General features: G+C 51.6%; 3 protein-coding genes across 3 annotated transcripts; 2 read left to right on the plus strand and 1 right to left on the minus strand.

Moving 5' to 3' along the window:
• The first annotated feature begins 674 nt into the window (after positions 1–674).
• Positions 675–1,550, plus strand: ndufb2 (NADH:ubiquinone oxidoreductase subunit B2). Its single transcript, XM_053863775.1, has 4 exons — positions 675–882; positions 960–1,089; positions 1,157–1,232; positions 1,486–1,550. Exons 1-3 carry the CDS (start codon positions 686–688, stop codon positions 1,229–1,231), a joined length of 402 nt encoding a protein of 133 aa, XP_053719750.1. The 5' UTR covers positions 675–685; the 3' UTR covers position 1,232; positions 1,486–1,550.
• Positions 1,436–18,874, minus strand: kdm7aa (lysine (K)-specific demethylase 7Aa). Its single transcript, XM_053863771.1, has 17 exons — positions 18,724–18,874; positions 11,865–11,950; positions 11,647–11,764; positions 11,295–11,455; positions 9,390–9,531; positions 8,889–9,075; positions 7,728–7,890; positions 6,570–6,657; positions 6,369–6,475; positions 6,087–6,178; positions 5,937–6,023; positions 5,574–5,813; positions 4,417–4,544; positions 4,081–4,339; positions 3,822–4,018; positions 3,362–3,747; positions 1,436–3,150 (listed from the first exon to the last, which is right to left on the minus strand). The coding sequence occupies exons 1-17, from the start codon at positions 18,819–18,821 to the stop codon at positions 3,062–3,064; spliced, it is 2,628 nt and encodes an 875-aa protein (XP_053719746.1). The 5' UTR covers positions 18,822–18,874; the 3' UTR covers positions 1,436–3,061.
• On the plus strand, positions 17,888–26,013 carry LOC128758022 (endoplasmic reticulum-Golgi intermediate compartment protein 2-like). The gene is made up of 14 exons (XM_053863773.1): positions 17,888–20,563; positions 21,265–21,381; positions 21,446–21,554; positions 21,806–21,852; positions 22,265–22,332; positions 22,442–22,482; positions 23,229–23,330; positions 24,153–24,248; positions 24,310–24,365; positions 24,435–24,533; positions 24,597–24,694; positions 24,760–24,922; positions 24,985–25,064; positions 25,467–26,013. The coding sequence occupies exons 2-14, from the start codon at positions 21,276–21,278 to the stop codon at positions 25,533–25,535; spliced, it is 1,134 nt and encodes a 377-aa protein (XP_053719748.1). The 5' UTR covers positions 17,888–20,563; positions 21,265–21,275; the 3' UTR covers positions 25,536–26,013.
• Positions 26,014–26,418: the final 405 nt, after the last annotated feature.

Here is a 26,418-nt window from a genome sequence, read left to right on the forward strand (position 1 = left end):
TGATTCTGACCCCATCTAGTGGTCAAGAGGAGGCTCTGCTGCTGGGTGGCGAACGTGCCTTGATGACAAAGCTGAGACCCATTCAGTGCAAAGACGGTCAAATATTAATGTGACGTTCGTGTCGTCATGGCAACCTGATCCATAATATTTGCACACGTGTTTTATGGTGTTATTTCAAATACGCTTCTAGTTACAGCAGCGAGTTCGTTTACCGACACATACCCACAGAATTAGTGCGCATGCGCCGAGGAACAACAGTCTGAAACAGAGCTCAGTGTTCTATTTTGCACTTTATATTTTACATTTTTATATTTGCTAAGTTACGAACAAAATGTCCCTCGGGATTAATAATGTTTCTTTTCTCGATTCTGACTCAAATGGATCGTCTCGTATCACGTCAGCACGTCGTCGCACAGTGACGTTTTCAGACGTTGCGGCACGACGTGTGGCTGCTAAAGCGGAGCAAAAACATCAGATAATAAATAGCCGGATGCGTATGTAAAGAAAAGAATCCTTGGTTGAAAAGTGAAAACCTCTCCGACCTGGTGATGAATAACTGGTTGTAACACGTTGCGATGGCAAATGCGACCACTAGAGGGCGCGTCAATAAACCGCGCAGCTGAGCGCCAGCCAATCAGCGTGAGAAGTACAGCGGCCCCTCGCCATCGTCCAATCACAGCGGCTCATGCTGCGAGGCCCTGTTGTGCTGGGACAGAAGGTGACTTCTGGCGAGCTAAGCGGTGTTCACTGTAGTCTCACCGGGAACCGTCGGTGTTTGTGCGGAGAACCGGACATGTCCTCCTGGGGAAGGGCCTTGGGGCTCGCTCGAACTGGCTCCCGGCTCCTAACGCGCGGTCCGCAGAGTAGGATCACCGTTCGGAAGTGAGTATGAGGCCGTGCGCTAGCGTTAGCTCGCGGCGCATAAACAGATCTGACTTGTCACTGACGCTGCGTTCCAGCGGCGGCGGAGCTCGGTACAGAGAGTTTCCTCACATCACCAAGAGGCAGCTGTTCGAGGCGGAGTTCATCAGCAGCGCCATGTGGTTCTGGGTCCTGTGGCACTGCTGGCACGACTCGGACGCGGTGCTGGTGAGTGGAGCTGACCCCGGGTCACCTGCTGGGACGTCGACCGAGCATTGACGTGTTGTGTGTGCAGGGTCACTTCCCCTGGCCGGACGCGTCCCAGTGGACGGACGAGGAGCTGGGAATCCCACCCGATGATGAGGAGTGAGGTGAGGGGCGCCTGGCTTTCAGGAACCCGCGGGCGCCATGCCGGGGCCCGAGGGTGGCACTGCTCCCCCTGGGAGGCTCGGGCCTGTCCTAGTCACATGACCTACAACCAGTCAGTGTCTTTACTTTCCACTCAAGTTGGCCATTTAAGGTGATAAAATCTCTGGAGCTTCACTTTGGCCCAAGCTTCTTCCTGGTGGTTCTGCTGCGTCTCTGTGCTCAGGGTTCCTCAGTCACTGCAGTTCTCTGTTGCAGGTCGGCAGCTGCTGGACCTCACTCTGGACGTTATTGTACATAAGTTAATAAACAGTGGATGTTCATCTGTCGGTGTAGTTCTTTGGTGTGGCAAAGCCAAGTTTTGACCAAATCTGAGCTCAGTTTGGAGTCACCACTTACCCTCTGTATTGTGGGAGGAAACCAGAGCACCCAGAGGAAAGCAAGCTCAGAACTTGTTCTGTGGGAGGAAACCAGTGCACACAGAGGAAAGCAAGCTCAGAACTTGTTCTGTGGGAGGAAACCAGAGCGCCCTGAGGAATCCAAGCTCAGAACTTGTCACGCACAAGGACCAAGGTTCAGCCAAACCCAGGACCTTCATGCAGCTTCAGAGATTTGGTTTCCAAACATCCCACTCATCCTTCTGCTCAGGCCTGAAGCTCCACGTTCTAAAACAAAAACTCCTGCCTTCCTCCAGCGACTTGGCGACCTGGCGTGTTCCTGTCAGGTCAGCTGAAGAAAAGCGGCGACTATTTCCATTTGTTTTATTTACAAGCAAGTTTCTGAAATGTAGTCAAAATGCATCAACAGTGTCACAGTACGCCAGTGTTCTTTTAAATCAAGCAATTTAAATATGGAGAACTAAACATCGAGGGAAACCAACGCACAGAAACGCAAAGATAAAGTTAAAAAATCCTGGAAAACGTGAGGAACAAGCCCCGCCAGCATGTTTCCATCACACCTGGAGTCATGTGCCCTTAGAGTCAACCTGAGCAAAGCTTTTTTTTTTTTTGTTGTTTTTCAAACAAGTCCCACAAGGTTGGAAATCAAAGGAAGAAAGTGACGTGGCTTGAGTGACTCGCTAAAACAGATGGTCTCTAGATCTACAGCTGATGGACCGGGGTGAGACGTGGCTGGTGGTTCGGTGAAGTCCATGGCATCATTCCCTGAGAGCGAAGAGCTGCGCACACGCGCCTCACACCGAAGTAGGAAAACAGGCCTCACTCTTCCAGTCGGAAAAGCTCCTGGAAGGGCGGAACTTTGGGTCGACCACAGTGGCTCAGAATACTGGAGGAGCGGCGCTGACCTCAGGTGGGTTTAGAAAAGCCGCAGAAGTAACTGCTACAACAGAGGAGAGGAAAGATCCGCCAGACTCAGCAGATACAAAAGAAGAAACACGCTCAGAACCAGTCCACTTCTGGGCCAAAATATAATAAAAATCATTCTCTTTCAATTAATAAATACGTCATTGAGAAACATGAGGGAAAAAAAAAATCACAGAATAAAGTAATAAATTAAGAAACGTCATGCCGTTACTGTTCTTAGATCATTTTTGGACTCCTGGTTCCCCTGGCGACCTGCAGGAGGCAGCACTGAGTTCATCCTTTATTGCTGGTGGGATGGAGGGGCTGGGGGTATGGTGGGGTGGGGGGTCAGGTATGAACAATAAGCACCATTTTGAAAGAGCTGTCTTCGTCCTGGCCGTCGTCTGCAGGGGTCAGAGGTCAGTGCAGGGGTGGGGACTGGGGAGAGAGTGTAACACTTCCTGGTGGCGTCTGTGCTTGGAGCTGGATACCCTGTCTCCCGGGTGTGGCCACGCCCCTCTCCAGGCCTGGGCTCACACGAAGACCCGGCTGTGCCTGTTGAGCTTCAGGATCTTCCCCAGCCTCTGTTTGGCCGTGGCCATTCCTTTTTTGGGCCGTTTGCCTGGAGGAGACACACACAGGAGATCACAACGGGGATTCGCCTCTGTGGGAGGAAACCAGAGTGCAGGGCTCCATCCACCATCTCACACTCAGCACACAGAGCCAGAGAGTGAGCGGCCCCCGAACAGACCAAGCGGAGGGCCTCGTCCCGGGGACGAGCGTGACTCGCTCCTGCCAGCAGGAGGAGCCCTTGAGCGACACTGCAGTCCTACCTTTAGTGGCCTGGTTGCTGACGGGCGGAGGGTTCGGTGCGTGCCTCTTGGACGGGTGCAGCGGTGGGGACATGGAGGGGTCACAGTACTGGTAGTCCGAGTCCGGCACGGCACCGTGGTCCAGCCCCAGGGGGCTATGGAGCCCCTGGCTGTCCCAGGCCTCGTTGCTGTTGCCCTGACTGTCCACGGGGCTGTAGGACTCCCCCTGTAGGCGGCGCTGCAGCTGCGCCTTCCTGGCGTCCTCCGGCGGAGAGCCGTGGCTGGGGCTGGACCACCAGGGCTCCGGAGACGGGCCCACTTTCTCAGGCTTGGAGGGACAGAGCAGGCCGGCCATGGACAGCATCCCCTGAATGGCGTCTTCGGTGCTGGGTGAGGTAGGACGTTCTCTGCGGGAGGAGAGCGGAGAGATGAAGGCCTCCACCTGGACCAGCTGCTGAGGCGCGAGGAGCTACGGTCTCACCGCTTGAGTGGTTTGTGTTGGTGCCTGAGGTGCTGGTCTGACGGGTGCAGCTGGATGGTGTGTCCTGAGCCGTTCTGCTGCGTCCTGGCGCCGTCGTCCTCCGGGGAGCTCTGGGAGTCCTCATCCGAGGAGGAGGAGGAGGAGGAGGAGGAGGATGATGACGAAGATGAAGAGGACGATGACAGCGAAGTGTTGCGCTGCAAGCAAAACACCGTGACCCTCATGTGACCTCAAGCCCGCGGCCTCAGCTGTCACTCACCAGAGCGTGAGCATCAGCGTCCGAGTCCAGGTCCGACGCGGCCGAGTGCGGCGAGCCTCCCTCCCTGAGTTCAGCCTTGACTCGCTCCAGGCCTCCACACTGGAGCCCAGCAACCCTCCTGAGGGACTCGCTGAGGACCACGGGTTTGTAGCCACCGCTCTGCTCTGCGTCCTGCGGCAGCCGCTCCACCTTGACCGGCAGACCTGGGTCCAGGTCGGCGTCTGTTTTCAGGGGGCTCCCTGCTGGCCGCCTCATGTCCCTGCACACACACACACCAGAGGGCGCTGCTCATCTGCCCCTCAGCTCCAGCCGCCGCAGCCACAGCGCACCACTCACCGGATGATTCTTCCGTTGACCAGCATGAGGCGCAGATGATTCTCCTCCAGCGACTCGGTGGCAGCAGCTGCCGACGCAGTCGACGCCTTGTTGAGCTTCCCGTGGACCTTGGAGCAGAAGGCCTGGTCCTGCAGGAGGAGCAACATCAGGGGGCGGAGTCTTTCACGCAAAGAGCCAGGTTCACAACGAGTTGAAACTGTGTGAGTGTCGAGCTACACTTGTGGGGACCTTACACCTTTGTAGGAACCATTTGGCTGGTCCCCACAAGGTCAAATCTCTATGTGAGGGTTCAAACTTCAAAATAACTCCTGGTTCAGGATGGTTAGGTTCAGGGGGAGAGGCTGGGGAAAGGGTCATGGCCAGGAGAGGTCCCCACAAAGATGATGCAATAGTCGTGTGTGTGTGTGTCAAACACTTTCAGAGCCGTTTCTCAGAAGAACACTGAAGTTCTTCTATATCAGGTGGGCACGCAGTGACAATGCACCATCCAGCCAGCAGAGGGCGCTCACGCCACAGAGCTCTGCGCAGCAGCAGTAACTACAGTACTTGTTCGATCCACTGGTTGGACAGAAATGTGAACAGTGATGGGACTAACGCGATATGAAGTAACACGTTATAGGAACTACGTCATCTTTTGTAATAACATGTGCCATAACACGTTCCTTTGCCAAAATTACCAACAGGTTTATCATTACTGTGATTTAAACATGCTCGTGACTCGTTACTTCACATTCACAACTTTTTAAAAAGTTTAAACAACAGTGTCCTTAATACACATCAAAAGCTTCTGTGGTGGACGTGAAGCCCACATGTGACAACAATAATGGCTGCAATCGATGACGGGCCAATAATATTTTTTTTTTAGCTGTAAAAGACCAGAGAAATATTGTATTATTAATGATGACCTGACTATCTAGTTTAGCAGGTCACACAAATAACAATAATGAGGCCCGATTCTGACCCAATGTTGCTGGTTCCCAACTCGATGACCGTGACTGTTCTAAGATGATTAGGTTTGCGCTCCGCTATAATATACAGTTTTAAGGTTACTTTCGCTAGTAACTAGTTACTTTGAAAGTAATGAGTAACTTGAAGTGACAAAGCCCACGGGTCAGACGATGAAGACAGCACAGGGCGTGTCCAGGACCGAGGCTCACCTCCTCCAGTGGGCCCACCTCCAGCCTCTTCAGGACCTCCCTGGTGTGCAGCTCCAGGATGTCCAGGTTGGTGGGAACCTTGGGCGCATGGCGCTGCTGCTCACGCAGACGCCTGGCAGCGCGCCGAGCACGCCGGGCCTGGAACAGGCGCTCGATGGTGGAGCGGGTGGTCGGGCAGCTGTTGGTGCCGCAGACACTTCCTTGAGGTTTCACGGGTTTGCTCCCACCGACTGGCTCCTCCTGTAGGGTCACATGATGCACGTCTCACACCGACCAAGACGCAAACGCGCTTCAAGATGAACCCTGAGCACTGGGACTGAGGAACACTGGAGGGTGGGGGGGGGGGCGTATATCAGCACGCACCTCTAGGTGGCGTATCTCCTTGGTCAGCTCTTTGATCAGATGGTTGGGCCGGATGTTATCAGGAACCTCGCTGCTCGGCCCGGTCACCTGAAACGGTCGCAGCAAATGGATTAGGTTGGCGGTCGACCCCTGGTCAGGAGGAGTACTGACCTCTCGCTTGAGCCAGGTCTTCAGTGCACTGATGAGAGCCTTCACTCCCTCCGTCAGGTAGAAGGGCGGGGGGCAGTTGTCTTCTCGGAGCTCTGAGGAGGACACACCACGCAGGCCCAGTTAGAGAGGCATTTGAAAACAGCAGTAAAACTATCTAAAGGCTTCACAGATGAAAGACTAACGTCACTCTAAGGGGATCTCAGATGCTGGTTTCACACATCCACTCGGAGAAAGTGGGACCTGAACGAGTCCCAGCCTGGATCTGTGTGCTGCTGAACTCACCTTTGAGCATCTCCAGCAGGTTCTTGGCCACATACCAACAGATGGCCTCGAAGTAGGGGAACTTGAAGAGGTCTGGGGTTTTGAGACGACGCTCCATCTCGTAGCACCTGCAGAGCATGAAGACGCCACGTGAGGTCCACACCAAGAGGAGGGAACAGCTCGAGTAGCCAGGATGACAGTGGCTCTTGAAGAGACTTCTACCTGAGCTGCATGCCAATATTGAGGTTGTGGAGGAAGTTTCCCCCAAATGCCATGCAATCCTGAGAGGTGAGCACGCCATGGATCCATCCTGCAGGGGGCGACAAATCTCAATAAACTGCAGCACAGCAAATCTCTCAAGTTTTCTTGTTCCAGTTAAAAGTTCACAGACGCAGAGCGCTGGCATCTTCACTCTGAGAAAGTCAAACACGTCACAGAGGACGGTGGCAGCAGATCAGACATGTGTGTTCAGCATCAGGGCCGCAGACGTGAAGATAAAGAAAGTGGCGGTGCAGAGTGGGGGGTTGGTGTAAGACTGATGGACAGGCCTGATAATGCACTGCTTGACCGGCCACTGTGCTCCCTGACCCCTGCTTAATTCCTCCTCTCCGCACCCTCAACGTTTCACACACAGCCTAGAGACGGGTGTCGACACGCCGAACCAGTAGAGTAGTTGAACCCCCTCAGTGCTAACAGGTGATAATCTCACATCAGCTTCTGCAGTTGGAGTCTGAGAGACCCTCACATGACCATCATCACCTCATGTGCCGGGGTCAGAAGCAAGATGTTCCTGACTGAAGTGCTCCAGCCATATACCAGCGGTTAGTCATGACCTCAGCACCACTTGTTTGGAGGTCTGAGGTAGCTCCTTGTGTGCAAGCCACGGCAGGACCAGCCGGCGGTCGGGGGCTCGCGCGGCTCATGACATCACCTGTGCTTCCAAGCCATTAACCGTGCAGCATGTCGGTGTGTGAGCAGAGCAGCGGGGCTCTCACATCAGGCCACAGCTGGTGTGCAGCCAGTGTCACCGCAGTGTTTCATTCTGAAATGTGAAGGCTCTGTGTTGTTTCTAACCGACCAAGTTCTAGGCCGAGCCATCCGCTCCGCTCTAAACTGAGCCGCTTCTTTAGCTCTCGGCTGCCTGGTGGACAAAGTAGGAGTTCTCAAAATTTGAGGGGGTCACCTTTGACTGTAGTTGTGTGTTGGGGGTGTAAAGTCTGTTCCTGGTCTGGTGCCAAACAAGCACACAGCAGGACAGAAGAAGGCCATCCATTGCCTCATGTTCTGGAGAAGGACTGTGTTCTGATAAGAAATGGCTGCTGGAGCCCAGGCGGCAGCGCGCTCAGGCATCAGAAGCTTAGATACATCAGTTCGTCCTACCTGTGGGGATGAGCAGGGTGGTTCCTTGTGGCACGACACACTTGTAACACTTGTCCACCTTGTCTCCGAAGAAAACTTCACTTTGATTGGGTGAAGAGCTCCAGGCCTCGTACTGTGCAAGGTTGGTGGCAGTGGGCTTGATAAGGTAGAAGATCTTCTCCCCCTGAACGACAGGACGCAGGTTAGACCAACTGCACGAAGTACTTCTGGTCCTCCTCCCCGGGCAGGCCAGTCCAGCCCTCACCCTGACACTTGGTTTTGGCTCTAACACTGCACATTCACGTGTCAGTGTAAAGTGTCCCAACACTCCTAAGAGTGAGAGCACTCGCCAACCACTTGAAATGATCCCTTCAAACCCAGGGAGCTCTGGAGTTGGGAGGAAATATGAAGTGTGGATGGTCATGAAGTGTTCTTACGGATGTGAATGTGAATTGGTCATCGGAGGGCAACCAACCTCCACTATGAAGCGCCCTCCGACAACCAGGGACGCGTGACATCACTTGATGAGGTCACGTGTAAAGACGACAGGTCATTGGCTGCTGTGCTGCGTTTCGTTTCCTGCATATCCAGTGTTGGAACATTTTGGAAATGACAGCTCCAACGTTTCTTCAACCTCTTGCATCGGCGCTGATCATCTCACTTGGTTTGGTGAACCAACGGCCCAAGAAATGGGCAGAGCCTATGTTGCTGCCTATGCTACATGTGTTCGAGGTATGAGGATGCTAACGTTAGCCTGGATGCTAGCCCACTGTTTGTTCAGAAGAAATCCAAACCTACTTTTGAACATCCATGTTGTATTGTTCATGTTGTGGGACACGGTGGAGCATTTGGCTCGCTGACGTGTGACACCAGAGAAAGTCAACAAAGGGAAGAGTCGTCCTGGCTACTAACATGTCCCTGTTGTCCTGTCCAACACTGTTTTGAAATAAAGTACGTTGGCATCCTGGACATCTCTCCACACTTCATATTAACACTTGGTTTCAAGTCAGCTCCGGAGCTCCCTGGGTTTGAAGGGAGAAATGGGACACAGCCTGACACTGACCTCAGAGAAGAACTGAAGACAAACCCTCACCAAGCACACATAACCAGCAGGATGACAAACTACAAAGCAGCTACCATGTGACCTTCAAGAGTTGAGACCTTTGACCTCTGCACACTCACCCACAGAACGTGGTACCACACAGAGGTGCCGCCGAAGTCGATGTGGAAGTCCGTGTAACTGTCCTTAACTCCCATCAGGCAGTACTTCTGGACAAATGGTTTGGGAAAGAAGGAGTCATCTGGCCAGTAGTTCTCCACCCAGGACATCTTCTGCGCTACGTCAGGGACCACCACCAGCTCAGACATCCTAACAGCGGCACAGAGGAGGAACATCAACTCACAGTATCACAATAACATTTCAGTCATGTGGTGAACAACGCTGGCTTCCATCAGAGGTCAAACAGAGTAACCCTGGGTTTCTGTCATCAGATATGTCAGTAGGTGAAGGGAAAGGAAGTGCCTGCCTCAAGACTATTCCTTGGAGACATTTCTCTGTTTTTTAGACAAAGCTTCACCTTGCTTCTAGCAAAACCTCCAACACCATCACGCACACGAAACACCGTCACTAAGTGAGTTTTGGGCAGCTTTGTCCTGCGAAAGCACAAGGGCGCAGTGACTCACTTGGTATCAGAAAACTCCAGGCTGATGAGGTTGAGGACTTTGGGTCGATGGGGTTTGGTAAAATACTTGATGAACTCGCTGAGCTTCATCTTGCAGTCGGCTTGTCGAGCCACATCGATCACATCGATGGCCTTGTCGCCACCTGAATGGAGGAACACAATCACAAACTCAGTCGTGTAGGAGAGGAACATTTCAGTGTGGATGAGGAAGAATTGACAGCAAACAACAACAAGGCAGAGGTGGGACCAAACCCCGGCACAGAGGCAGCCGCTGGGACGCTACATACTGCACTCGGGTGACAGGTTCTACTGAATGAATGAATGGGGCAAGTGCTTGTGAGCAGACAGCTGTCTGTCGCACCCCCCCCTCCCACACACACCTTTTTTATGACCCCCGTGCTTGTTCACACACAGACCGCCGGCACAGCTGGCCAGCGTCTGATGACAGAGCACAGCTGGACAGAGCCCCGTCAGTCTCCTGCCTCAGGAGAACATTTGCACCGATATGACTTTTGTTGTCACAACAGCTCTCAGGGTGACTATTAATAATAATGTAAACCAAACTATCGAGCAATGATATGGACAAAAAAAAGTTATCACGGTAAATGTGATAACGATAATTATCACGATAAATCCATTTTCAAATCCTTGTGTGGAACTATGGAGCAGTCTGGACACATTTCCTAGATGCTACTGAAGAAACATTAGAAATCAGGTGAAGAAATGATCATGGAGTCAGATTCTATTCTCCAACTCATGACACAAACTGTCAGTCCTTTGTCTGGTGTGATGAAAAACCTTGTCACAATTCTCTCTCCTAAAATGCTTGTTCTCCATGGCCTCATTGAAGATGTCACTCAGACTTTGAGGCTTTAGAATTTGTTGATGGTCCCTAACTGATGGCGGCTCCTAGCATTAGTGCTGCCTGTGAGAGTGTGTCCTCCATCAGTGAAGCCTAATGGGGACGCGGAAGAGGACGCGGCCGCCAATAGTCCAATATCCACGTGTGCAGACCCAATGCAGCAAGTGTGCCGTGTGTTCGTACACATCGTGTACAGTCATTGCTCAGCCCTACAAGCAACTCATGATGAACTTGAGGGTCTTATAGTCAACCATCAGTCATTTTCTCCAGCATCATCCTGATCCAGTCCTCTCCTCCATCCCTGTCTATGTTGTTCCCATTTTTGTTTCCAATAGCAAAAAACAGAGGACTATTACAGCCCTGATCTTCCGTCAGTAACTTGTGCTGCAGAGGATTGAGCGTCTGTGCCGCCTGGAAGATGAACGACAGTGTTTATGGCACACATTTTAAATGACAAGTGGCTGATCATTACAGTCGCGTGGAGCCCTCCTCCTCCTCCAGTATCCAGTCCCACCTCAGAGCTCAGCCCCCGGGCCACTCACAGTCTGCTCATTAGTGTGTAACCACAGGCTCTGACAACTCGCCACCCACCGATTTGGCAGTTCATGTACTTCCACGACCGCGAGACAGACAGATCAGCACTGTGTGAAACTTGACACCGCCTGCCGGCTCCCAACACCTGTGCCTGGGTTTAATGCTTAAAAGGGCATGAGAGAGAGTCTGTAATCCGAACTTCACGGCAAAACACTGGTGGGCTTGGTAATGGGCTTGTAACCAGAGCCACCGTGAGGCAGCGCCGGCCATTGAGAGGCCAGTGAAAGACGAGCGAGTGATTATCTAGAAGCCTATCAGCTACAGCCGGGTGCCTGATAAGTGCGTTAGAATGCTGAGAACCTAGAGACCTGTCGTATTGACACACAGATGGCGAGAGCTCAGCCATAGCCACTTAGTTGCTGATTGTCGGGCTTTCATGAGCTGGAGCTCTGCCTCAGTGGCCACAACATCACACCCCCCTCGAACACAAAGTCATTGGCTTGTTCTTACCGACATACTGCTCCACGTCTCTGACACCAAACGTGGGAGGCGGTAGTTTGAGTCCCAAGCCTTCCATCTCAGTGACCATGATGGGGTAGTTGAAGCCATGCCTCTCCAGGTACCTGGGGGTCACCTGCTCGCCCTTCATCCGAATAAGTATTTCGTCAGCGCTGAAAGAAACCCAGAGAACCAAAGTGTTCACAGTGTTTTCATGTCAAGGACACGCTTGATCTACTTCATTGTCCATGTGAATAAGATACCTTTTCCAGAACATCTGGAACTGTGTGGAAACGACAAAACATTTCCTTGACTGTTGATGGTGGAGTTGCATTTGAGAACCCTTCAACAAGTTGACTCTCACCTGGCAAAGGCCCTGCTCTGCAGCTGCTTAACAAAGACTGGCGTCCCAGCTTGCACTGGTCTGGATCCGTTGTCATGCTCTGTGTAGTCATGCCGGTGCCAGTTGTTGCGTTTTTTCACTACAACAAACAGAGGCATTGAGAAGGGGTGGCTTCGCTCATGTGTCGAGTCGTTGCCCACACAAATGAACTGGGACTGAGGACAGACAGAGAGACTCACTCAGGGAGGGTCCGTGTTGGACATCACAGTTGGGACAGTGGTAGACGTCGATATCCACAGCATGATGCTCCTCCACGTGCACGCAGCTTGAGAGAAAAAGAAAGTCGGGTTACACATTTTTTCTCTACAGGTCTCTGACCATCTATATATACACTGCAACTACAGCCACATTTACTGCTGCTTCACATTACGTTTCCGAAAATGTCTTCCCGTGAGGAGTTCAAGAAGTATGTGAACAAAAGCTATAGTGCCACCTGCTCTGCTGACTTGGAAGACTACTCCCTCCCCCGCTGACCTGCTGGGACCTAAAGACGAGCATTCCCCCGTTGCATTCCAGAGCAGCATGGGATGCTGCCCATATTGTCTGTCTGAGCAGACACTTGCTGTTCAGTGCTGAGGCATCCAACAAAACTTCAGAACTTGCATGTCCATCACAAAGCAGCAACACTCCTCACCTGCAGCACAGCTGATGGTCTCCCATAAAACCAAACTCCTCCATGAAGAGCAAGACACAGTAGCTCCCATGAGAACACATGCCTCCGAATCCTCAACCGCATCACAGTTTATATACACCAAAGTCTAACTTAATCGACAGAGGTTCAGGTTCAGTGAAAAGCCACATGAAGTACATCAGACCTGGGCAAAGTGCGGCCCAGGAGCCATATGCGCCCCAATACCTGTATTTTCGTGGCCCTTTTGACGTCAGACTAAAGCTATAACTGATATTTTTCTCTTTTTTTCCCACTCATTTACTCACCACCAGCACGACTTCAGCAGTAAATATATAAATGTAAATATATATTCTTTTCATTGGCCATTTTTGTGTGTTTTTCTTGTTCCTCAAAATACATTGAAGGAATATTGAAAATATATTAAGAAATAAATTGCCTTCTTGTCTTGAACATCTGATCGAGTTATTTTGATTTATATTTAAATTAAGTGCGTATAAAATGAAATATTTCAATATGTTTCATGGCATATTTACACTTTTTAATATCCTTACTTACATTTAATCTTTTTAGGTTATTTTGTCGTTGTTGCTTAAGGATATATTTCACTGTCATGTTTTGTAGGCATCAATGTCTTTCTTTTGATGATGGCCCCTCACAACAGTTAGTTTCTAATGTGGGCCCTTAGGAAATTCAATTGCCCATCTCTGATGTACATGAACTACGAGCCAGAGGGTTGATATAAAAGACACGAATCGCATCAAGACAACAAAAAACCTCATGCATTAACAGCAATTGCCAAATAAATTGGATGAACCACTTTACACCAGCATCGAGGACAGACCAGCTGAGAACGCGGACTTTTTGGAATCTGAGAGATAGATACAAGCAGAGTGATATGAAAGGAACAACAGGGCACGATGACACATCTTGTCCTGGAACAGAACCAACCAAGTCTGGCTGGAATGTGTATTCATTTGATCCAAAAGTCAAGAAAAGATCAACTTCTTGAACTTCAGTAGGTCCAAGTCAAAAACAAAAGTTCTCAGTTGCAAGTCAGGCGAAGAGGTGTTCACATCAGAGGCCACATCATGCATTTGGTATTTCGACTTGTTTTCCCCACACGGCTCACAGCCTGAGAGAGTTCTGGGGTTAATAGTAAGCTCAGCGCTAGTCTGCAGGCCACAAACAAGACTTGTGAATCTGCTTTGATCTACCGGGAATGGCAGGAAACCATCAAGGAAATAGAAGTTGGGGGTCGTTAGACTCATCAAAGGGTGGTGAGGCTGAATTCAGGACAATAAAATGCACTGCTGCCTTCACAAGATGCAGCCATGTAAGCTGACAACGCACTTCACACTTTAGTGCCCTCGGATCCAGTGTTTCCACTGAGTAATCACATCTTTCATACTAACAGAGAAGCTTCACATCAAAACAACATTTCAAATGTTAGATAAGTTATAACAAGTTTACTTTGGTAAAATGGCTTTACATTTACTGCCTGACAGGAACTACAAACAACTAGAAACAAGGGGATGAACCATGCCTGTGATTCCCTCCTGCTCTCATCGAATCACAGTTGTCAATAATGAAGACTTTAAAGAAGCTTTAACATGAATAAAAGCAAAACTGACTCACGCACCATTTTGGCGAGGTGTCTGTTGCTGCATTTCAACATGTAAGCGAAAACCACATGGTGCCACACCAACTCCCAACCCAGATTCTGAATGAGGAGCACCGTTGCGGTTTATGAGCTGAGAAGTTTGTCCTCCCTCGGGTCAGAGGTTTGTCCTCACCCTTGGTCACTTTTATTCAGGAGCTCATAGGTGTTTTAGTACGAGTCTTCACTGCAGTGACATCAGCTCCAATGTGGAGATCCACAGATTCCCATAAAGTTTAGATCCAGGACAGGTCTTGGTGGTTCTCAAATAAACCTGTAATGCAGCTCCTCGTGTCTGTCAAAAGGTCCTCAGTGCGTTGGCAGGCAGCATGACAGCAAATGTGGCTGTGACAGTGTGGCGTCCTGCAGACCTCATGTCATCAATACACAGAGCCGTGGCGTTCAGGAATAGCAAACAGGTTTTAACAGTTAACAATATCAATAATCATGAAATAATATTTATCATGGCAGCAAAGAAATGCACTTTTATAGGAGCGTTTGCTCCAAATATTCCACATTACCAGTGCATCATAGCTACGACTGCCCAATACAAAACTAAGAAGAGCTTTGAGATAACATGCTAAAACCCAGAGCAGAACATGCCAAGGCCTTCAAAAAATGAATGAGATATCTAAATGCCATATAACACAGGCTGCCATTGGGCAGAAAGATGAACTCCAAAATTTCAAAACAAGTCTGCAGAGAGCAAGAAGCACTCCTCCCCTGCACGTGAGCGAGCGGATGACAGGCAACAACACTGCACAGCGCTGGTCCGTAAAAAAAACCCTGAGCTAATGGATCAGGAATCCTGGTTCCGACATGTGAACGTTTGCTGGGGGAAAGCATGAGTCACAGGCTCCTTCCCCAGAGTAGTAATACAGCATTGTCCTCGTCTCACTTTCCTTTATGTAACAGAGTGGGAAATAAGGGCACTGTGCCATTTTCGCCAGCAGCTGCGTCACCTGCAGACGAAGTGCCCAACCACGCTCTGACGGAGAAGCCGAGGCACGTCAGAGGAGAAGAGAAGAGAACTCACTATTTCTGCCTTCAGCTTTTGCCTGATCGAATCAGCTTAGTTGAGGTCAACTGTGCGCTTGCTCGCGGCATCAGCTTGACCGCTCTCGAAAGTCATCATCTCCTCGATGTGACACCAGCAACAACCCAAAGTTCCCCTTGTAAATGAGAGGAGTTGTGTGTTCTTGGCTCAGTGGCTGACAACAAACCCTCTCCCCACACTTCCTCTCATCAGAGCCTCCTTCCTGTGGGATAGAGGAGGCTTATTCATTAGCCCACGCACTGTGAGGGGGTTCATTGTCCCCAATGATCAGTGAGGGAGCACAAAGGCGAGAGGCGGGCACAGCCATTATTTTAAGCTCTAAATAAGCGCTCTGCATGGGGAACCGACACGCCTGCATTAGGGAGCTGGCAGATCCCTAATGGATCCATGGCAGCGACGGAGATAGTGAGGAGATGAGGGCAGTTAAACACACCTGGCTATCTTTATCTGCCCCACAGGCCTTTTCCTTCAAGCACCCAGCCAGGTCTTATATAAACAGAGCTCAGCTCAGGCAGCAGTTAAAGCCACTGAGCCCTGACAGATGGAGGTCAAACCATTTGGACCATCTACAGTCAGCGGAACAAACAAACTCACAACATCAAATAGGTCTGATAGCTGGTCCAGATGGGGTGACCATGTTCTCATGGTATATCACGGAGTTCAAACTTTATTGCCTGGTGTTTGCCTCGGGGCTCGTGCACCACTGCTCTGCACCCACATGTGCCGTCGGCCGGGTTGTCTCGGGGCCTCAGAGGCTTTCTGAAACCTGCCAAGTCATCAGTCTTGTGACCGTCTGCTGCTGAAATGCATAAGTCACCCAGTCTGGCCACACGAAATGGATTTAAACGACACTTTCTCCTGAACTACATGCTCACATTCCAGCGAGAAGGAAATTCTTGACAGAGAAGAGCATCCACATGGAGTGTTGGCTGAGGACCGAGTTGCTCTCAAGCCTCTGACACTTACTGCAGGACTGACGCGTGTATGGAAATACACGGCGACAACAAGCCACTCTGACAGACATTTGGTTTGGCTCCAATTACACTGAGAAAATTCAAGATCAATATATAAAAATGACTTAGCTTACCGGCAGATTACTTATTAGCATGGAGCTTCATTAAAGCATATGGTTATTCTGCTGCTTTTGTAGTGGGACAAAACAAACAACACATGTGAAAGTGATTTCTAATATACTGCACACGACTTGAGTGGAACGTGACCCACAGAGGAACACAGACCCTTGGTTGACTATTGTGGACACAGCTCTAAAGAAGAGCCACTGGACACGTCGTAACCTGCCCCAATAAATACCGAGCTACTGCATGGACCATCCCAGGCGTGTGCGACGTACACAGACAAAATGATTCTTCCACCCCACCACGCCTTCAGCATCAACACTTAAAACACACCATTTAGGTCATCCATCTCTTTGCAGCATGCTTGACACCGACAGATTGAACTTGGTTCACGCCAGTGAACATCCATCAACTCTTCTGTCACACCGAGCCCACGGGCCCAACACCCCCTCCGTTAATAACACAGTCAAACACAAGTCGAGTGTCGGCCACCAGAATCAGCAGGACAGACCCATTGATTTACTCAGGGAAATTCTGCAGGAATAGGAACTCATTTGTCTCACTAATAACCTCATGACATGACACTTCTTGTCGTACTGGGTAACCCGCTGTACTAGGACCTGGGTCGCGACAGAGCTTCAAGTCTAACCTTCATGTAGGTATGTTATTGATGTTCTGCTCCTTTCTCCAAAACCTTTTCATAGAACATCAAACTCCTGCTTTCTCTTAATAAACAATGACAGTCGAGCCAAACTTGATCAGCTCCTTTAAAGCTGCAGTCTCAAAGGCCAGTGGAACAACCAGTCCGGGCAAATGTCTACGTCAGCCACCAAACCCATTCTTCTGACACCTGAGTCTTATAAATCGAACTAGTCAGTTCATCCTCCTCATGCATGTGGCTCTCTCTCTGGACCAATGACTACTATTTAATATCAAATTGAATATCAATTGCTTTGTTGTAGATAAGGGCCAGGGGGCTTGCAGACATCCTCACCACTGAAGTTGGAGAATACTTGGAGAAAAGTATTGATTTTCCTCTTCTGAAAATCAGAAATAACTAAGCACTGTAAGACATGAAACATTCTCCTGGATTCTCACTTAAACAGGAAGCAGTGACAAGGAAAACCCCACACAGGAAATGACTGGTCTCCAGACCTCCATATCCAGAAAAAAAACCTCTCAGCAAAGGGCTGTTGAACTTGTGTCCGCCCCCACCAGAGTGTCATGGTCAGCCAGAGAAAATCCCTCCAATTCTGGCCTGCCTAGTGGGAAAGATCCTGGAAATGTCGATGCTGTTGGAGCTGTGCGGGGAGAGTGTGACGCCTTCTTAGTCACCACCGTGCAAGGCTCCAGTATTCTTTCATATCTGGCACGAGAGACGCGCAACAAGCCTGTCTTTCCTGGCCCTGATGAGCCACGAATCACAGCGGCCAAGTTTTGGAGAGCAAGATTACTTAACGTGGTTATGCAACTGCTTCCGTCATTTCAACACCAGAAGAATATTGTATCCATAAACAGTTGCCGTGGAGACGTGCCCACATGCGCTGGATCAAAGGGAACAAAGACCATTGCGTTTTCACAGACTTGTTCACGCATCTGTGAAGGTACTGGATAGTTGCCCACACTGTGACAATCACAGACGTTTACTTTATTGGGTCACAGCCCACTGAGACATTTAGGTATCAGCCATTTTAAATACAATGGCTTCCACAACGAAATCCCTTTTAAATGAAGACCAGACTTCATTCATTTGGAGAAGTACGGAGTTACTGAAGCCACTGGCGTCGACACTTGTTTATAGCAGAGATATTACACTGCTTAACTGAAACAGATTCGCACCAAACATCACGACAGGACAAAAAAAGCTACCTAGTATTTGAGTAGTCCCGTCTCTGGCCACTAGAGGCCCCTGCCATGTGCCCCGCTGGTTGCAAGGGGGATTTAAATTTCTCAAGCTGTCAATCAAAAGGCATAATAACAAGCTCCTTGTTCTGAGCCTCGCAATGGAACCTCGTGAAATAACACTCTTTTAGTAAGTAACGCGGGACTAAAAACGGGTATCATGCGTGCTTTATTTCGGTGGAAGCAACGTGCAGCGCGAGGAGGAGAACACACCGGAGAGAGAAGTTAGTTGGACAACAAAGTGCGCCCGTCGTCACCTCGAATAACCCGAGCAGCGAGTCCCTTCAGCAGCCACCGAAAGTGACCGAACAAGGCAAAGTTGAAGAGTGACGTGTGACTCGGGACCCCGACACGGTCAGGCTGTGTCAACACGTCAACGCTGATATGGCCGGCGAACCTCGGCAGATACTGAAGATACTACTCAACTATGTGCTCTCCTTCCACGAAATATTGACTCCAAACATCGAAACTGTGAGGCAAAACGGATTTGGTGTGTGGAACAACCACATTCCAGAGGGGGGTAACTTGTGTGTAGCCGGTTTAGCGGGACGGAAAACACTCTCGGAGGTAAAGTCGGGTCAATAGATTTAAAGCCCCCGCTAGCAGGCTAAGTTAGCAGCCCGTGCTAACAGCATCGTCGTCTTTCTTGAACAAACACCACGTAATGGCGGTGTCTCGCTCGCCAGTTGACTGAATGACACTTAAAGTCACGTACCTGCCATGAAACCAGTCCTTACAGATGTCGCATTCGATCATAAACCGGCTCACATCGTACGGCTGCCGGCAGACACAGTACAGCGGGGCCGCCGCCATCTTCCTACTGTCCCCAAACAACGCAGGAACGAAGCGGGGCGGGGATCTAGCGAGGCGTCCGGGAACAGCCGAAGATCGTCGAGGATGCACGACCGCGGCCCTCGCTTGTGACGACACAGAAACGGGTCCTCGTGGAGCGCTGCCGCAAAACTGACGCTAAAATGTTGTTGGGTCCAAGGGACGTATTTTGCTGTGTAACCTTGCGTATTATATCCATAGAAATAAACCAAATAAATGTAGATGAAACTTTGTAAAATTAAGCTTATAGCTTTTTCAGTTAAACATTTGGTCAAAAGTTTGACCGAGACCCATGAGGGGTGAGACCAAGACCGAGACCCATGAGGGGTGAGACCAAGACAGAGACCCATGAGGGGTGAGACCAAGACCGAGACCCATGAGGGGTGAGCCCAAGACCGAGACCCATGAGGGGTGAGACCAAGACCGAGACCCATGAGGGGTGAGACCAAGACAGAGACCCATGAGGGGTGAGACCAAGACCGAGACCCATGAGGAGTGAGACCAAGACCGAGACCCATGAGGGGTGAGACCAAGACCGAGGCCCATGAGGGAGAGACCGAGACCCATGAGGGGTGAGACCAAGACCGAGACCCATGAGGGGTGAGACCAAGACCGAGACCCATGAGGGGTGAGACCAAGACCGAGACCCATGAGGGGTGAGACCAAGACAGAGACCCATGAGGGGTGAGACCAAGACCGAGACCCATGAGGAGTGAGACCAAGACAGAGACCCATGAGGGGTGAGACCAAGACAGAGACCCCTGAGGGGTCTAAATGTAGATTAAACTTTGTAAGATTAAGATTATAGCACTTTCAGTTAAAAATAAAGTGAATTCGCAGCAGGCCACACTTCAGTCACGTTGTCATGTGGCCCTGCGGTGTAGGAACATGCTGGTGAGACACCTCCCCTCCGGGGTGTCCCTCTGACTCGTGGGTCGGCTCCGACAGCACCCATCACCTCCCGCGCGCGCCCATCTGCGCTGCCTTGCGTGATCAACAGCAGGCTTGCGGGGTTCATCATGAGCTGTCGGCTCCCACATGTGTTCCCTGCTTACGCCGCCCACATCCCCCGCCAGAGAGAACACCCCATGGTTGATCACCCCTCAGCCACAGAAGCCATCGGAACAGAACAGCTGAAGTCGCTTGTTGGGGACAACGATAGTTGAATATTTGCGGCATGCATGACCTTCGACCTCTTCACCCTGAATGAGGGTGGAAATGCGCACGCCCTGGTGCTGGTCCGACTACTTCATGGATGTGAGTACCTGGTTCAGAGGTCCAGCTCTCTTCTCTGGACTCATATCAGGGTACATTTTGAATCTTTGATGTCTAGTTTTTGGCCTCTCTACCTGTTGCTGCTGTGACGTCAGATTGCCCCACTGTGGGGCTACTGAAGGGCATCTCATCTAAAGTGAATCAGGCGATCAAAGCGGTTCTGAGTCGACGCGCTCGTCCGCAACATCGGGAGGCTGACCTCTGTGTGAGGCTGACACCTGCTGGACGAAGGCTGCAGTGCATCGTGATCCCGAAAGCTGCGCGTTCGCGTGTGTGGCGGGCGAGCGCACTGAGCTTCGTGTGACGTCACGACTCACCAAATAAGGAAGCAAGTCCGCCCCCTGCTAGCGACCATGGCTGGTGCACTGAAGCCCAAATATCTCTGAATAACCGGAGGAAACAGGGACGTTAGTTCAGCGATGGAAGCCTGAGGTGGTTCACTGGCGCAGGTGAGTAAACAGTGACGATGAAGACGCGCCGTTATTTCACCGCCACACTATCATATCGACGCTATAACGCGATGTACAGTATATATATATCGATGCTTGATGTGATATTAAGGCGGCACTTTGCTTGACAGACGAGGGTTTCCCCTGTCAACGCCTTTCACTCCTCCGACAGAATGGTTTCATGTTCCTTTGGATAAGTATATCTCTATGTCCTACACTGTTAAAACACTGTATTTTACATTTTATATCTTACATTTTATGTTTATATTTCTTGTTGTTTACAGAGCATGTTAAGTTACGAGCAATTTTTCACTCGGGATGAAGTTGTGCTCTGTGAACAACAAAAATATAAATGTAAAATGTAAGACAAAAGACTCTTTTTACCAGTGTAGGAAAGAGGAAAAGAAGGTCTTCAAGGTGCTTCTGTGATGGTTATTGTCAACTAAAAAACATAAAACACAAGTGAACTTTAAAGCAAACATTATTGACTGGACAATAAGTTGGTTTTAACAACTGAGCTGGTGACATGTAAACACAAACGGTGTAGCAGCGGAGAGGTGCTTGATTCAGGGGGGTGAGATCTGATTCGAGCCAGGGCCAAAGATGGTCTCTGCTGGCCGCTCTCATTCATGAGTCCTGGTGAGATAAGTGGCAGAGAATGAAGCACCTGCTCAGGAAGACGAAGTCTGGCTCTGCTACAGGCGGCGACGTCATGAGGCGCGTGACCCGGAGAAAAGCGCTCAGCCTGGTGAAGGAGCTGGACGCCTTCCCCAAGGTGTCCGAGAGCTACGTGGAGACCTCTGCCGCGGGTGGAACAGGTGAGCTCCGTCGTGCCGCTCCGCCAGCTGCCCGCCTCACGCCGCTCCTGCTCTGCCTCCGCAGTGTCTCTGCTGGCCTTTGCCGCCATCGCCCTGCTGGCTCTCCTGGAGTTCTTCGTCTACACAGACACGTGGATGAAGTACGAGTACGAGGTGGACAAGGATTTCTCCAGGCGAGTTGAGGCGTTGCTGAAGATGGTGGTGACGGTCATGTCGGATCATTTGAGTGGCGCGTCTTCGCCGAGCTCTGGAGTTGAACCCAGCAGTGAGCGACCCTTGACCTGACCTCGAGCCTCCATGGCGGCGAGTCTCCCCTTCATCACGTTCTCACTCTCTCTTCCCGACTTCTTTAGCTTCAGCTTGTCATTAGTTCTAAATATGTCTGAGCCAATATCCTCTGTGAATTTTCCGTCTGTCTCCACAGTAAACTGAGGATAAACATCGACATCACCGTCGCCATGAAGTGCCAACGTGAGTATTACCACCCGCTCAGATGCCAGGGGCCTCGGCATGTGGGGACAAATCTGGCCTGGGGTCTCATGAGAAGGTTAGCCCACCCTAAGTCCTGCTACGGTCGGACCCACAAAGGCCGGTGTGGGTGCAGGTTTGGGTCCACACAGGTGAACAGGTGTCTGAAGCCTGTCGTCAGTTGGAACCTGCCCCACCACAGGCCTGGTCCGACCTCTGTGGGGTGATAGGGCTTGCTCACTCTGGGTCCAGTTTCATGAAGGACATGGGATGTAGATGTTGGACTGGGATCCGTCCAGTGTGGAGATGTCACAGGTGGGCAGGGACAGAGCATCGGCCAGTGACATCCTGCAGCTCGACCCACGCGCCGCCGTGAAGCCGCCGCACATGATGCTAACGTGACCTGTTTTCACAGATGTCGGCGCCGATATCTTGGACCTGGCCGAGACGATGATCACGTCCAGTGGTCTGCAGTATGAACCTGTGAGTGGGTCTCTGTTCTGTTTCTGACCCCCTCAGAGGTGCTAGCGTGAGACAGTAGGGGCGCCACTGAAGCGTAGGAGTGCTGACACCGGTCTCTTTGTCTCTGCAGGTGGTCTTTGATCTGACGCCACAACAGAGGCTCTGGCAGAGGTCAGTACAGTGACGAAGTGCTAGCTTCACGTGTGTCAAACTCAATGCCCGGGGGCCCAGTCTGGCTTCTATGTGGCCCCTACTGTCGGAGTCGAGAGCAGAGCGAGACCCATAAGGGGTGAGACTGAGACCCCTGAGGGGTGAGACCAAGACCGAGACCCATGAGGGGTGAGACCAAGACAGAGACCCATGAGGGGTGAGCCTGAGACCCATGAGGGGTGAGACCAAGACAGAGACCCATGAGGGGTGAGCCTGAGACCCCTGATGGGCGAGACCAAGACTGAGACCCCTAAAGGGCGAGACCAAGACTGAGACCAATGATGGGTGAGACAGAGACCCCTGATGGGCGAGACTCAGACCCATGAGAGGTGAGAAAAAGACAGAGACCCCTGATGGGCGAGACTGAGACCGAGACCAAACTGAACCCAGCAACATCAGGCAGACACACATCTATTTCTCAGTGTGAGACAAAAAGCATGTCACAGTCATGTTTTCACCCGCCAATCTGTTCTGGGTCTCTGTCTTGGGCTCCATCCTGACCACCACACCGCCGGCCTGTGGACGGTTAGCTCAGAACAAGGGTCACTGCAGTTGAGTGTCAGTGAAGTGAGTGATGAAGCTCAGCCGAAGAGAGGATCTGAGGCAGTCAGAATCATGACTTCGTTGTCTGACTGGGGTCGACTCCCTGCACTGACCTGTGTCTGTGTCAAATCCGTTGGCCCTCAACTGCATCCCTTCTCCTGCAGGACCTTGCTGCTGATCCAGAACAGGCTGAGAGAAGAACACGCGCTGCAGGAAGTCCTCTACAAGACGCTGCTGCAGGACGCACCTACGGCTCTGCCGCCTCGGTCAGTTCCTGGACGGAGCACATATGCACTGAGGAGAAGCTGCTGTCACTCACACACACACACACACACACACACAAGACCCACGAGGGCCAAGACCAAGGCAGAGACCCATGAGGGGCGAGACCAAGGCAGAGACCCATGAGGGGCGAGACCAAGGCAGAGACCCATGAGGGGCGAGACCAAGGCAGAGACCCATGAGGGGCGAGACCAAGACTCATGTGGGGCGAGATCGAGACCCATAAGGCCCGAGACCAAGACCCATGAGGGGCGAGATTGAGACCCATGAGGTGCGAGACCGAGACCCACGTGGGTCGAGACCGAGACCAAGACCCATGAACGGTGAGACAGAGAGCCCTGAGTGGTGAGACCAAGACCCCTGAGGGGTGAGACCAAGACCAAGACCCATGAGCGGTGAGACAGAGAGCCCTGAGGGGCGAGACTGAGGCCAAGATCCATGAGGGCCGAGACTGAGACTCATGTGGGGCGAGACCGAGAACCAAGACCAAGACCCAGGAGGGGCGAGACAGAGACTCGTGGGGCGAGACCGAGAACCAAGACCAAGACCCAGGAGGGGCGAGACAGAGACTCATGTGGGAGGTGACCGAGAGCCATGAGGGTGGAGACACACCAGTGTCACTACAGCAGTCAGGGTGAGAGGAGAAAGTGGGTTAGAGGTCAGACATCACTCAAGTGTTCCCATGAGCCACCTCCACCCTCCGGAGCTCACTTCTGGTGCAGACCCTCTCAGGGGAGGTGGGCCTGGTGCCTGCAGGGTCACGGATGTCGACAGTGCGTCAGTGACCGGCGTGTGTCTCCGGGCAGGGATGACTCCGCGGGGGAGCCGCTGGACTCCTGCAGGATCCACGGACACGTCTACATCAACAAGGTGGCGGGGAACCTCCACATCACCGTGGGAAAGTAGGCAGCCTGTCAGTGGCCACGCGGGCGGCGCTTCGCTGACCCCCTCTTCTGTTTCCAGGCCCATCCATCACCCACAGGGCCACGCCCACATCGCTGCCTTCGTCAGCCATGACAGTCAGTGTCTGCCCTTCGTCCTCACTTCTCCCGCTGCATGTTTCTGACCCGAGCTCCTTCACTTGGCAGCGTACAACTTCTCCCACCGAATTGACCATTTGTCCTTCGGGGAGCTGCTTCCAGGCATCATCAACCCTCTGGACGGGACGGAGAAGATCACCGTCCACAGTGAGTGTGCAGGGATGTGCTGTATGGACCGCAGAGGAGGAGCTCATGCCTGTGTGTGTGCAGACAACCAGATGTTCCAGTACTTCATCACGGTGGTGCCCACCAGACTCCACACCTCCAAGCTCTCAGCAGACACTCACCAGTTCTCCGTGACCGAGCGAGTGAGTGCAGACCGGCCCGAGCTCCGTCACCTGACCTCACCTGACCTGTGTGTTTGCGCCCGCAGGAGCGCGTGATCAACCACGCCGCCGGCAGCCACGGCGTCTCCGGCATCTTCATCAAGTACGACACCAGCTCCCTGATGGTGACGGTCAGCGAGCAGCACATGCCGCTCTGGCAGTTCCTGGTGAGGCTCTGCGGCATCGTCGGGGGGATCTTCTCCACCACAGGTGAGCCTCACCTGCAGACAGCTGTGCGGACCAGAGCCTCACGACTCCTGCTCCTCCTCCAGGGATGCTTCACGGGCTGGTCGGCTTCTTCTTCGACGTCGTGTGTTGCCGCTTCAAGCTGGGAGTTTACAGGCCACGAGAGGTGCGAGCCTCAGAGTCCTCCCACAATGCACTGCAGCAGCAGAAGCCAAAAGCTCTGTTGTGTTCCTGACTGAAGTCAGCAGTGGAGCCCCCTGCTGGCCAGTCTCACGCCTCCTGACACTAGATTTAAATGACCATCAGCGAGTTCTTCACTCTGGTAAACTGTTTCCAAAATCACCTGGGCTCAGTTCCTAAACTGGGAAGGGAAATGAACTTTCAACTGGGAAACACAGGTGACCTGCTCATGACCTGTTCAGTGGGGCTCAGCACGGCGCTCATCAGCACACACTCGCTAATACGCAGCGAATCCGCGCCATGAACATTCATGAGTGACCCAGTGTGGCGCACCCTGCCCCGCCTTCACCTCAGTGATGTCACTGACCCAGCTGTCCGTCTGTTGCAGGAGGCGCCGCAGCAGAACCACAACCACCTGGAGACGCCTCTGCTGGCTGACGTGGGGCCTCCAGAGTAGATCCAGGAGCCACGGAGCGCTGCAACATGAGCTGATGGCTAGTGACGTCTTTACTGTGTTTGTTTGGTTCCTGCACACAGAAAAACAAAACACTGAACCTGCTGTGTGTTTTTAAATAAACGTGAGTCTGTACTTCCCACAGCAGCCACCAGGCGTCCTGTTAAGCAGCCTGATGCCACGTGATCCGTCAGAGACTCGGGTGGAGCTGAGGAGACCAGAACACATGCACACATGCTTGCATCTCTATCTGTATGAGGACAGCTCATAGCCATCACCCTTTCCCCAGCCTCTCCCTCTAAACCTGACCATCCAAAACACCTGAACCAGGACTCTGAACCAAACTGGAACCATTTCTAATAAGCTACTTTTACTGAGGTTTTAACCCTCTACACCTTGTGAGGACATTTTGGCCTGTCCTCACAAGGTTTAGAGGGTTAAGGTGGCTTGTCAACACCCCTGTCCCCTCCACATGTTTGTTTTTCTAAGGACCTCTCATGGCCATCACCCTTTCCCCAGCCTCTCCCCCTAAACATAACCATCCAAAACACTCTGAACCAGATAGAATCACCCAGTTTTTGAGGCTTAACCTCATGGGGTCCCCACAATGTTATACAGCCCTCACAAGGATAGTGTTTTGTCAAGAATTGGTTCCCCCATAAAGTAGGATAAACAAGCCCACACACACACAAACACAGGTTGTGGAAATGACTGGGCGCCACACACACACTTTCCGGTTTATTTCAGTTTAGCCAAGCAGAGACGTCGCCAAAGCAGAAGACAGAGGTGCAAAACAGATCAACATGGAGGTACATGTCGCTTGTTAAACACAGTGGTTCCAGCACTTGGTTGGGAGACGAGCAGAGTGCGACCGTAGCCCTGTAGC

This window comes from Synchiropus splendidus, chromosome 4, assembly GCF_027744825.2.
Source record: "Synchiropus splendidus isolate RoL2022-P1 chromosome 4, RoL_Sspl_1.0, whole genome shotgun sequence".
Classification (NCBI taxonomy): Eukaryota; Metazoa; Chordata; class Actinopteri; order Syngnathiformes; family Callionymidae; genus Synchiropus; species Synchiropus splendidus.

Excerpts from the sequence above, each read along its gene's own strand:
- ndufb2 (XM_053863775.1), top strand. The coding sequence starts at position 686 with ATGCTGCGAGGCCCTGTTGTGCTGGGACAGAAGGTGACTTCTGGCGAG. Across the intron at positions 883-959 it reads AGTAGGATCACCGTTCGGAA|CGGCGGCGGAGCTCGGTACA; the intron begins GTGAGTATGAGG and ends GCTGCGTTCCAG. Across the intron at positions 1,090-1,156 it reads ACGACTCGGACGCGGTGCTG|GGTCACTTCCCCTGGCCGGA; the intron begins GTGAGTGGAGCT and ends TTGTGTGTGCAG.
- kdm7aa (XM_053863771.1), bottom strand. The coding sequence starts at position 18,821 with ATGGCGGCGGCCCCGCTGTACTGTGTCTGCCGGCAGCCGTACGATGTG. Across the intron at positions 4,545-5,573 it reads AGGTGGGCCCACTGGAGGAG|GACCAGGCCTTCTGCTCCAA; the intron begins GTGAGCCTCGGT and ends CTCCTCCTGCAG. Across the intron at positions 4,019-4,080 it reads ACGCTGATGCTCACGCTCTG|CGCAACACTTCGCTGTCATC; the intron begins GTGAGTGACAGC and ends TTTTGCTTGCAG.
- LOC128758022 (XM_053863773.1), top strand. The coding sequence starts at position 21,276 with ATGAGGCGCGTGACCCGGAGAAAAGCGCTCAGCCTGGTGAAGGAGCTG. Across the intron at positions 24,695-24,759 it reads AGTTCTCCGTGACCGAGCGA|GAGCGCGTGATCAACCACGC; the intron begins GTGAGTGCAGAC and ends TTGCGCCCGCAG. Across the intron at positions 24,923-24,984 it reads GGGGATCTTCTCCACCACAG|GGATGCTTCACGGGCTGGTC; the intron begins GTGAGCCTCACC and ends CTCCTCCTCCAG.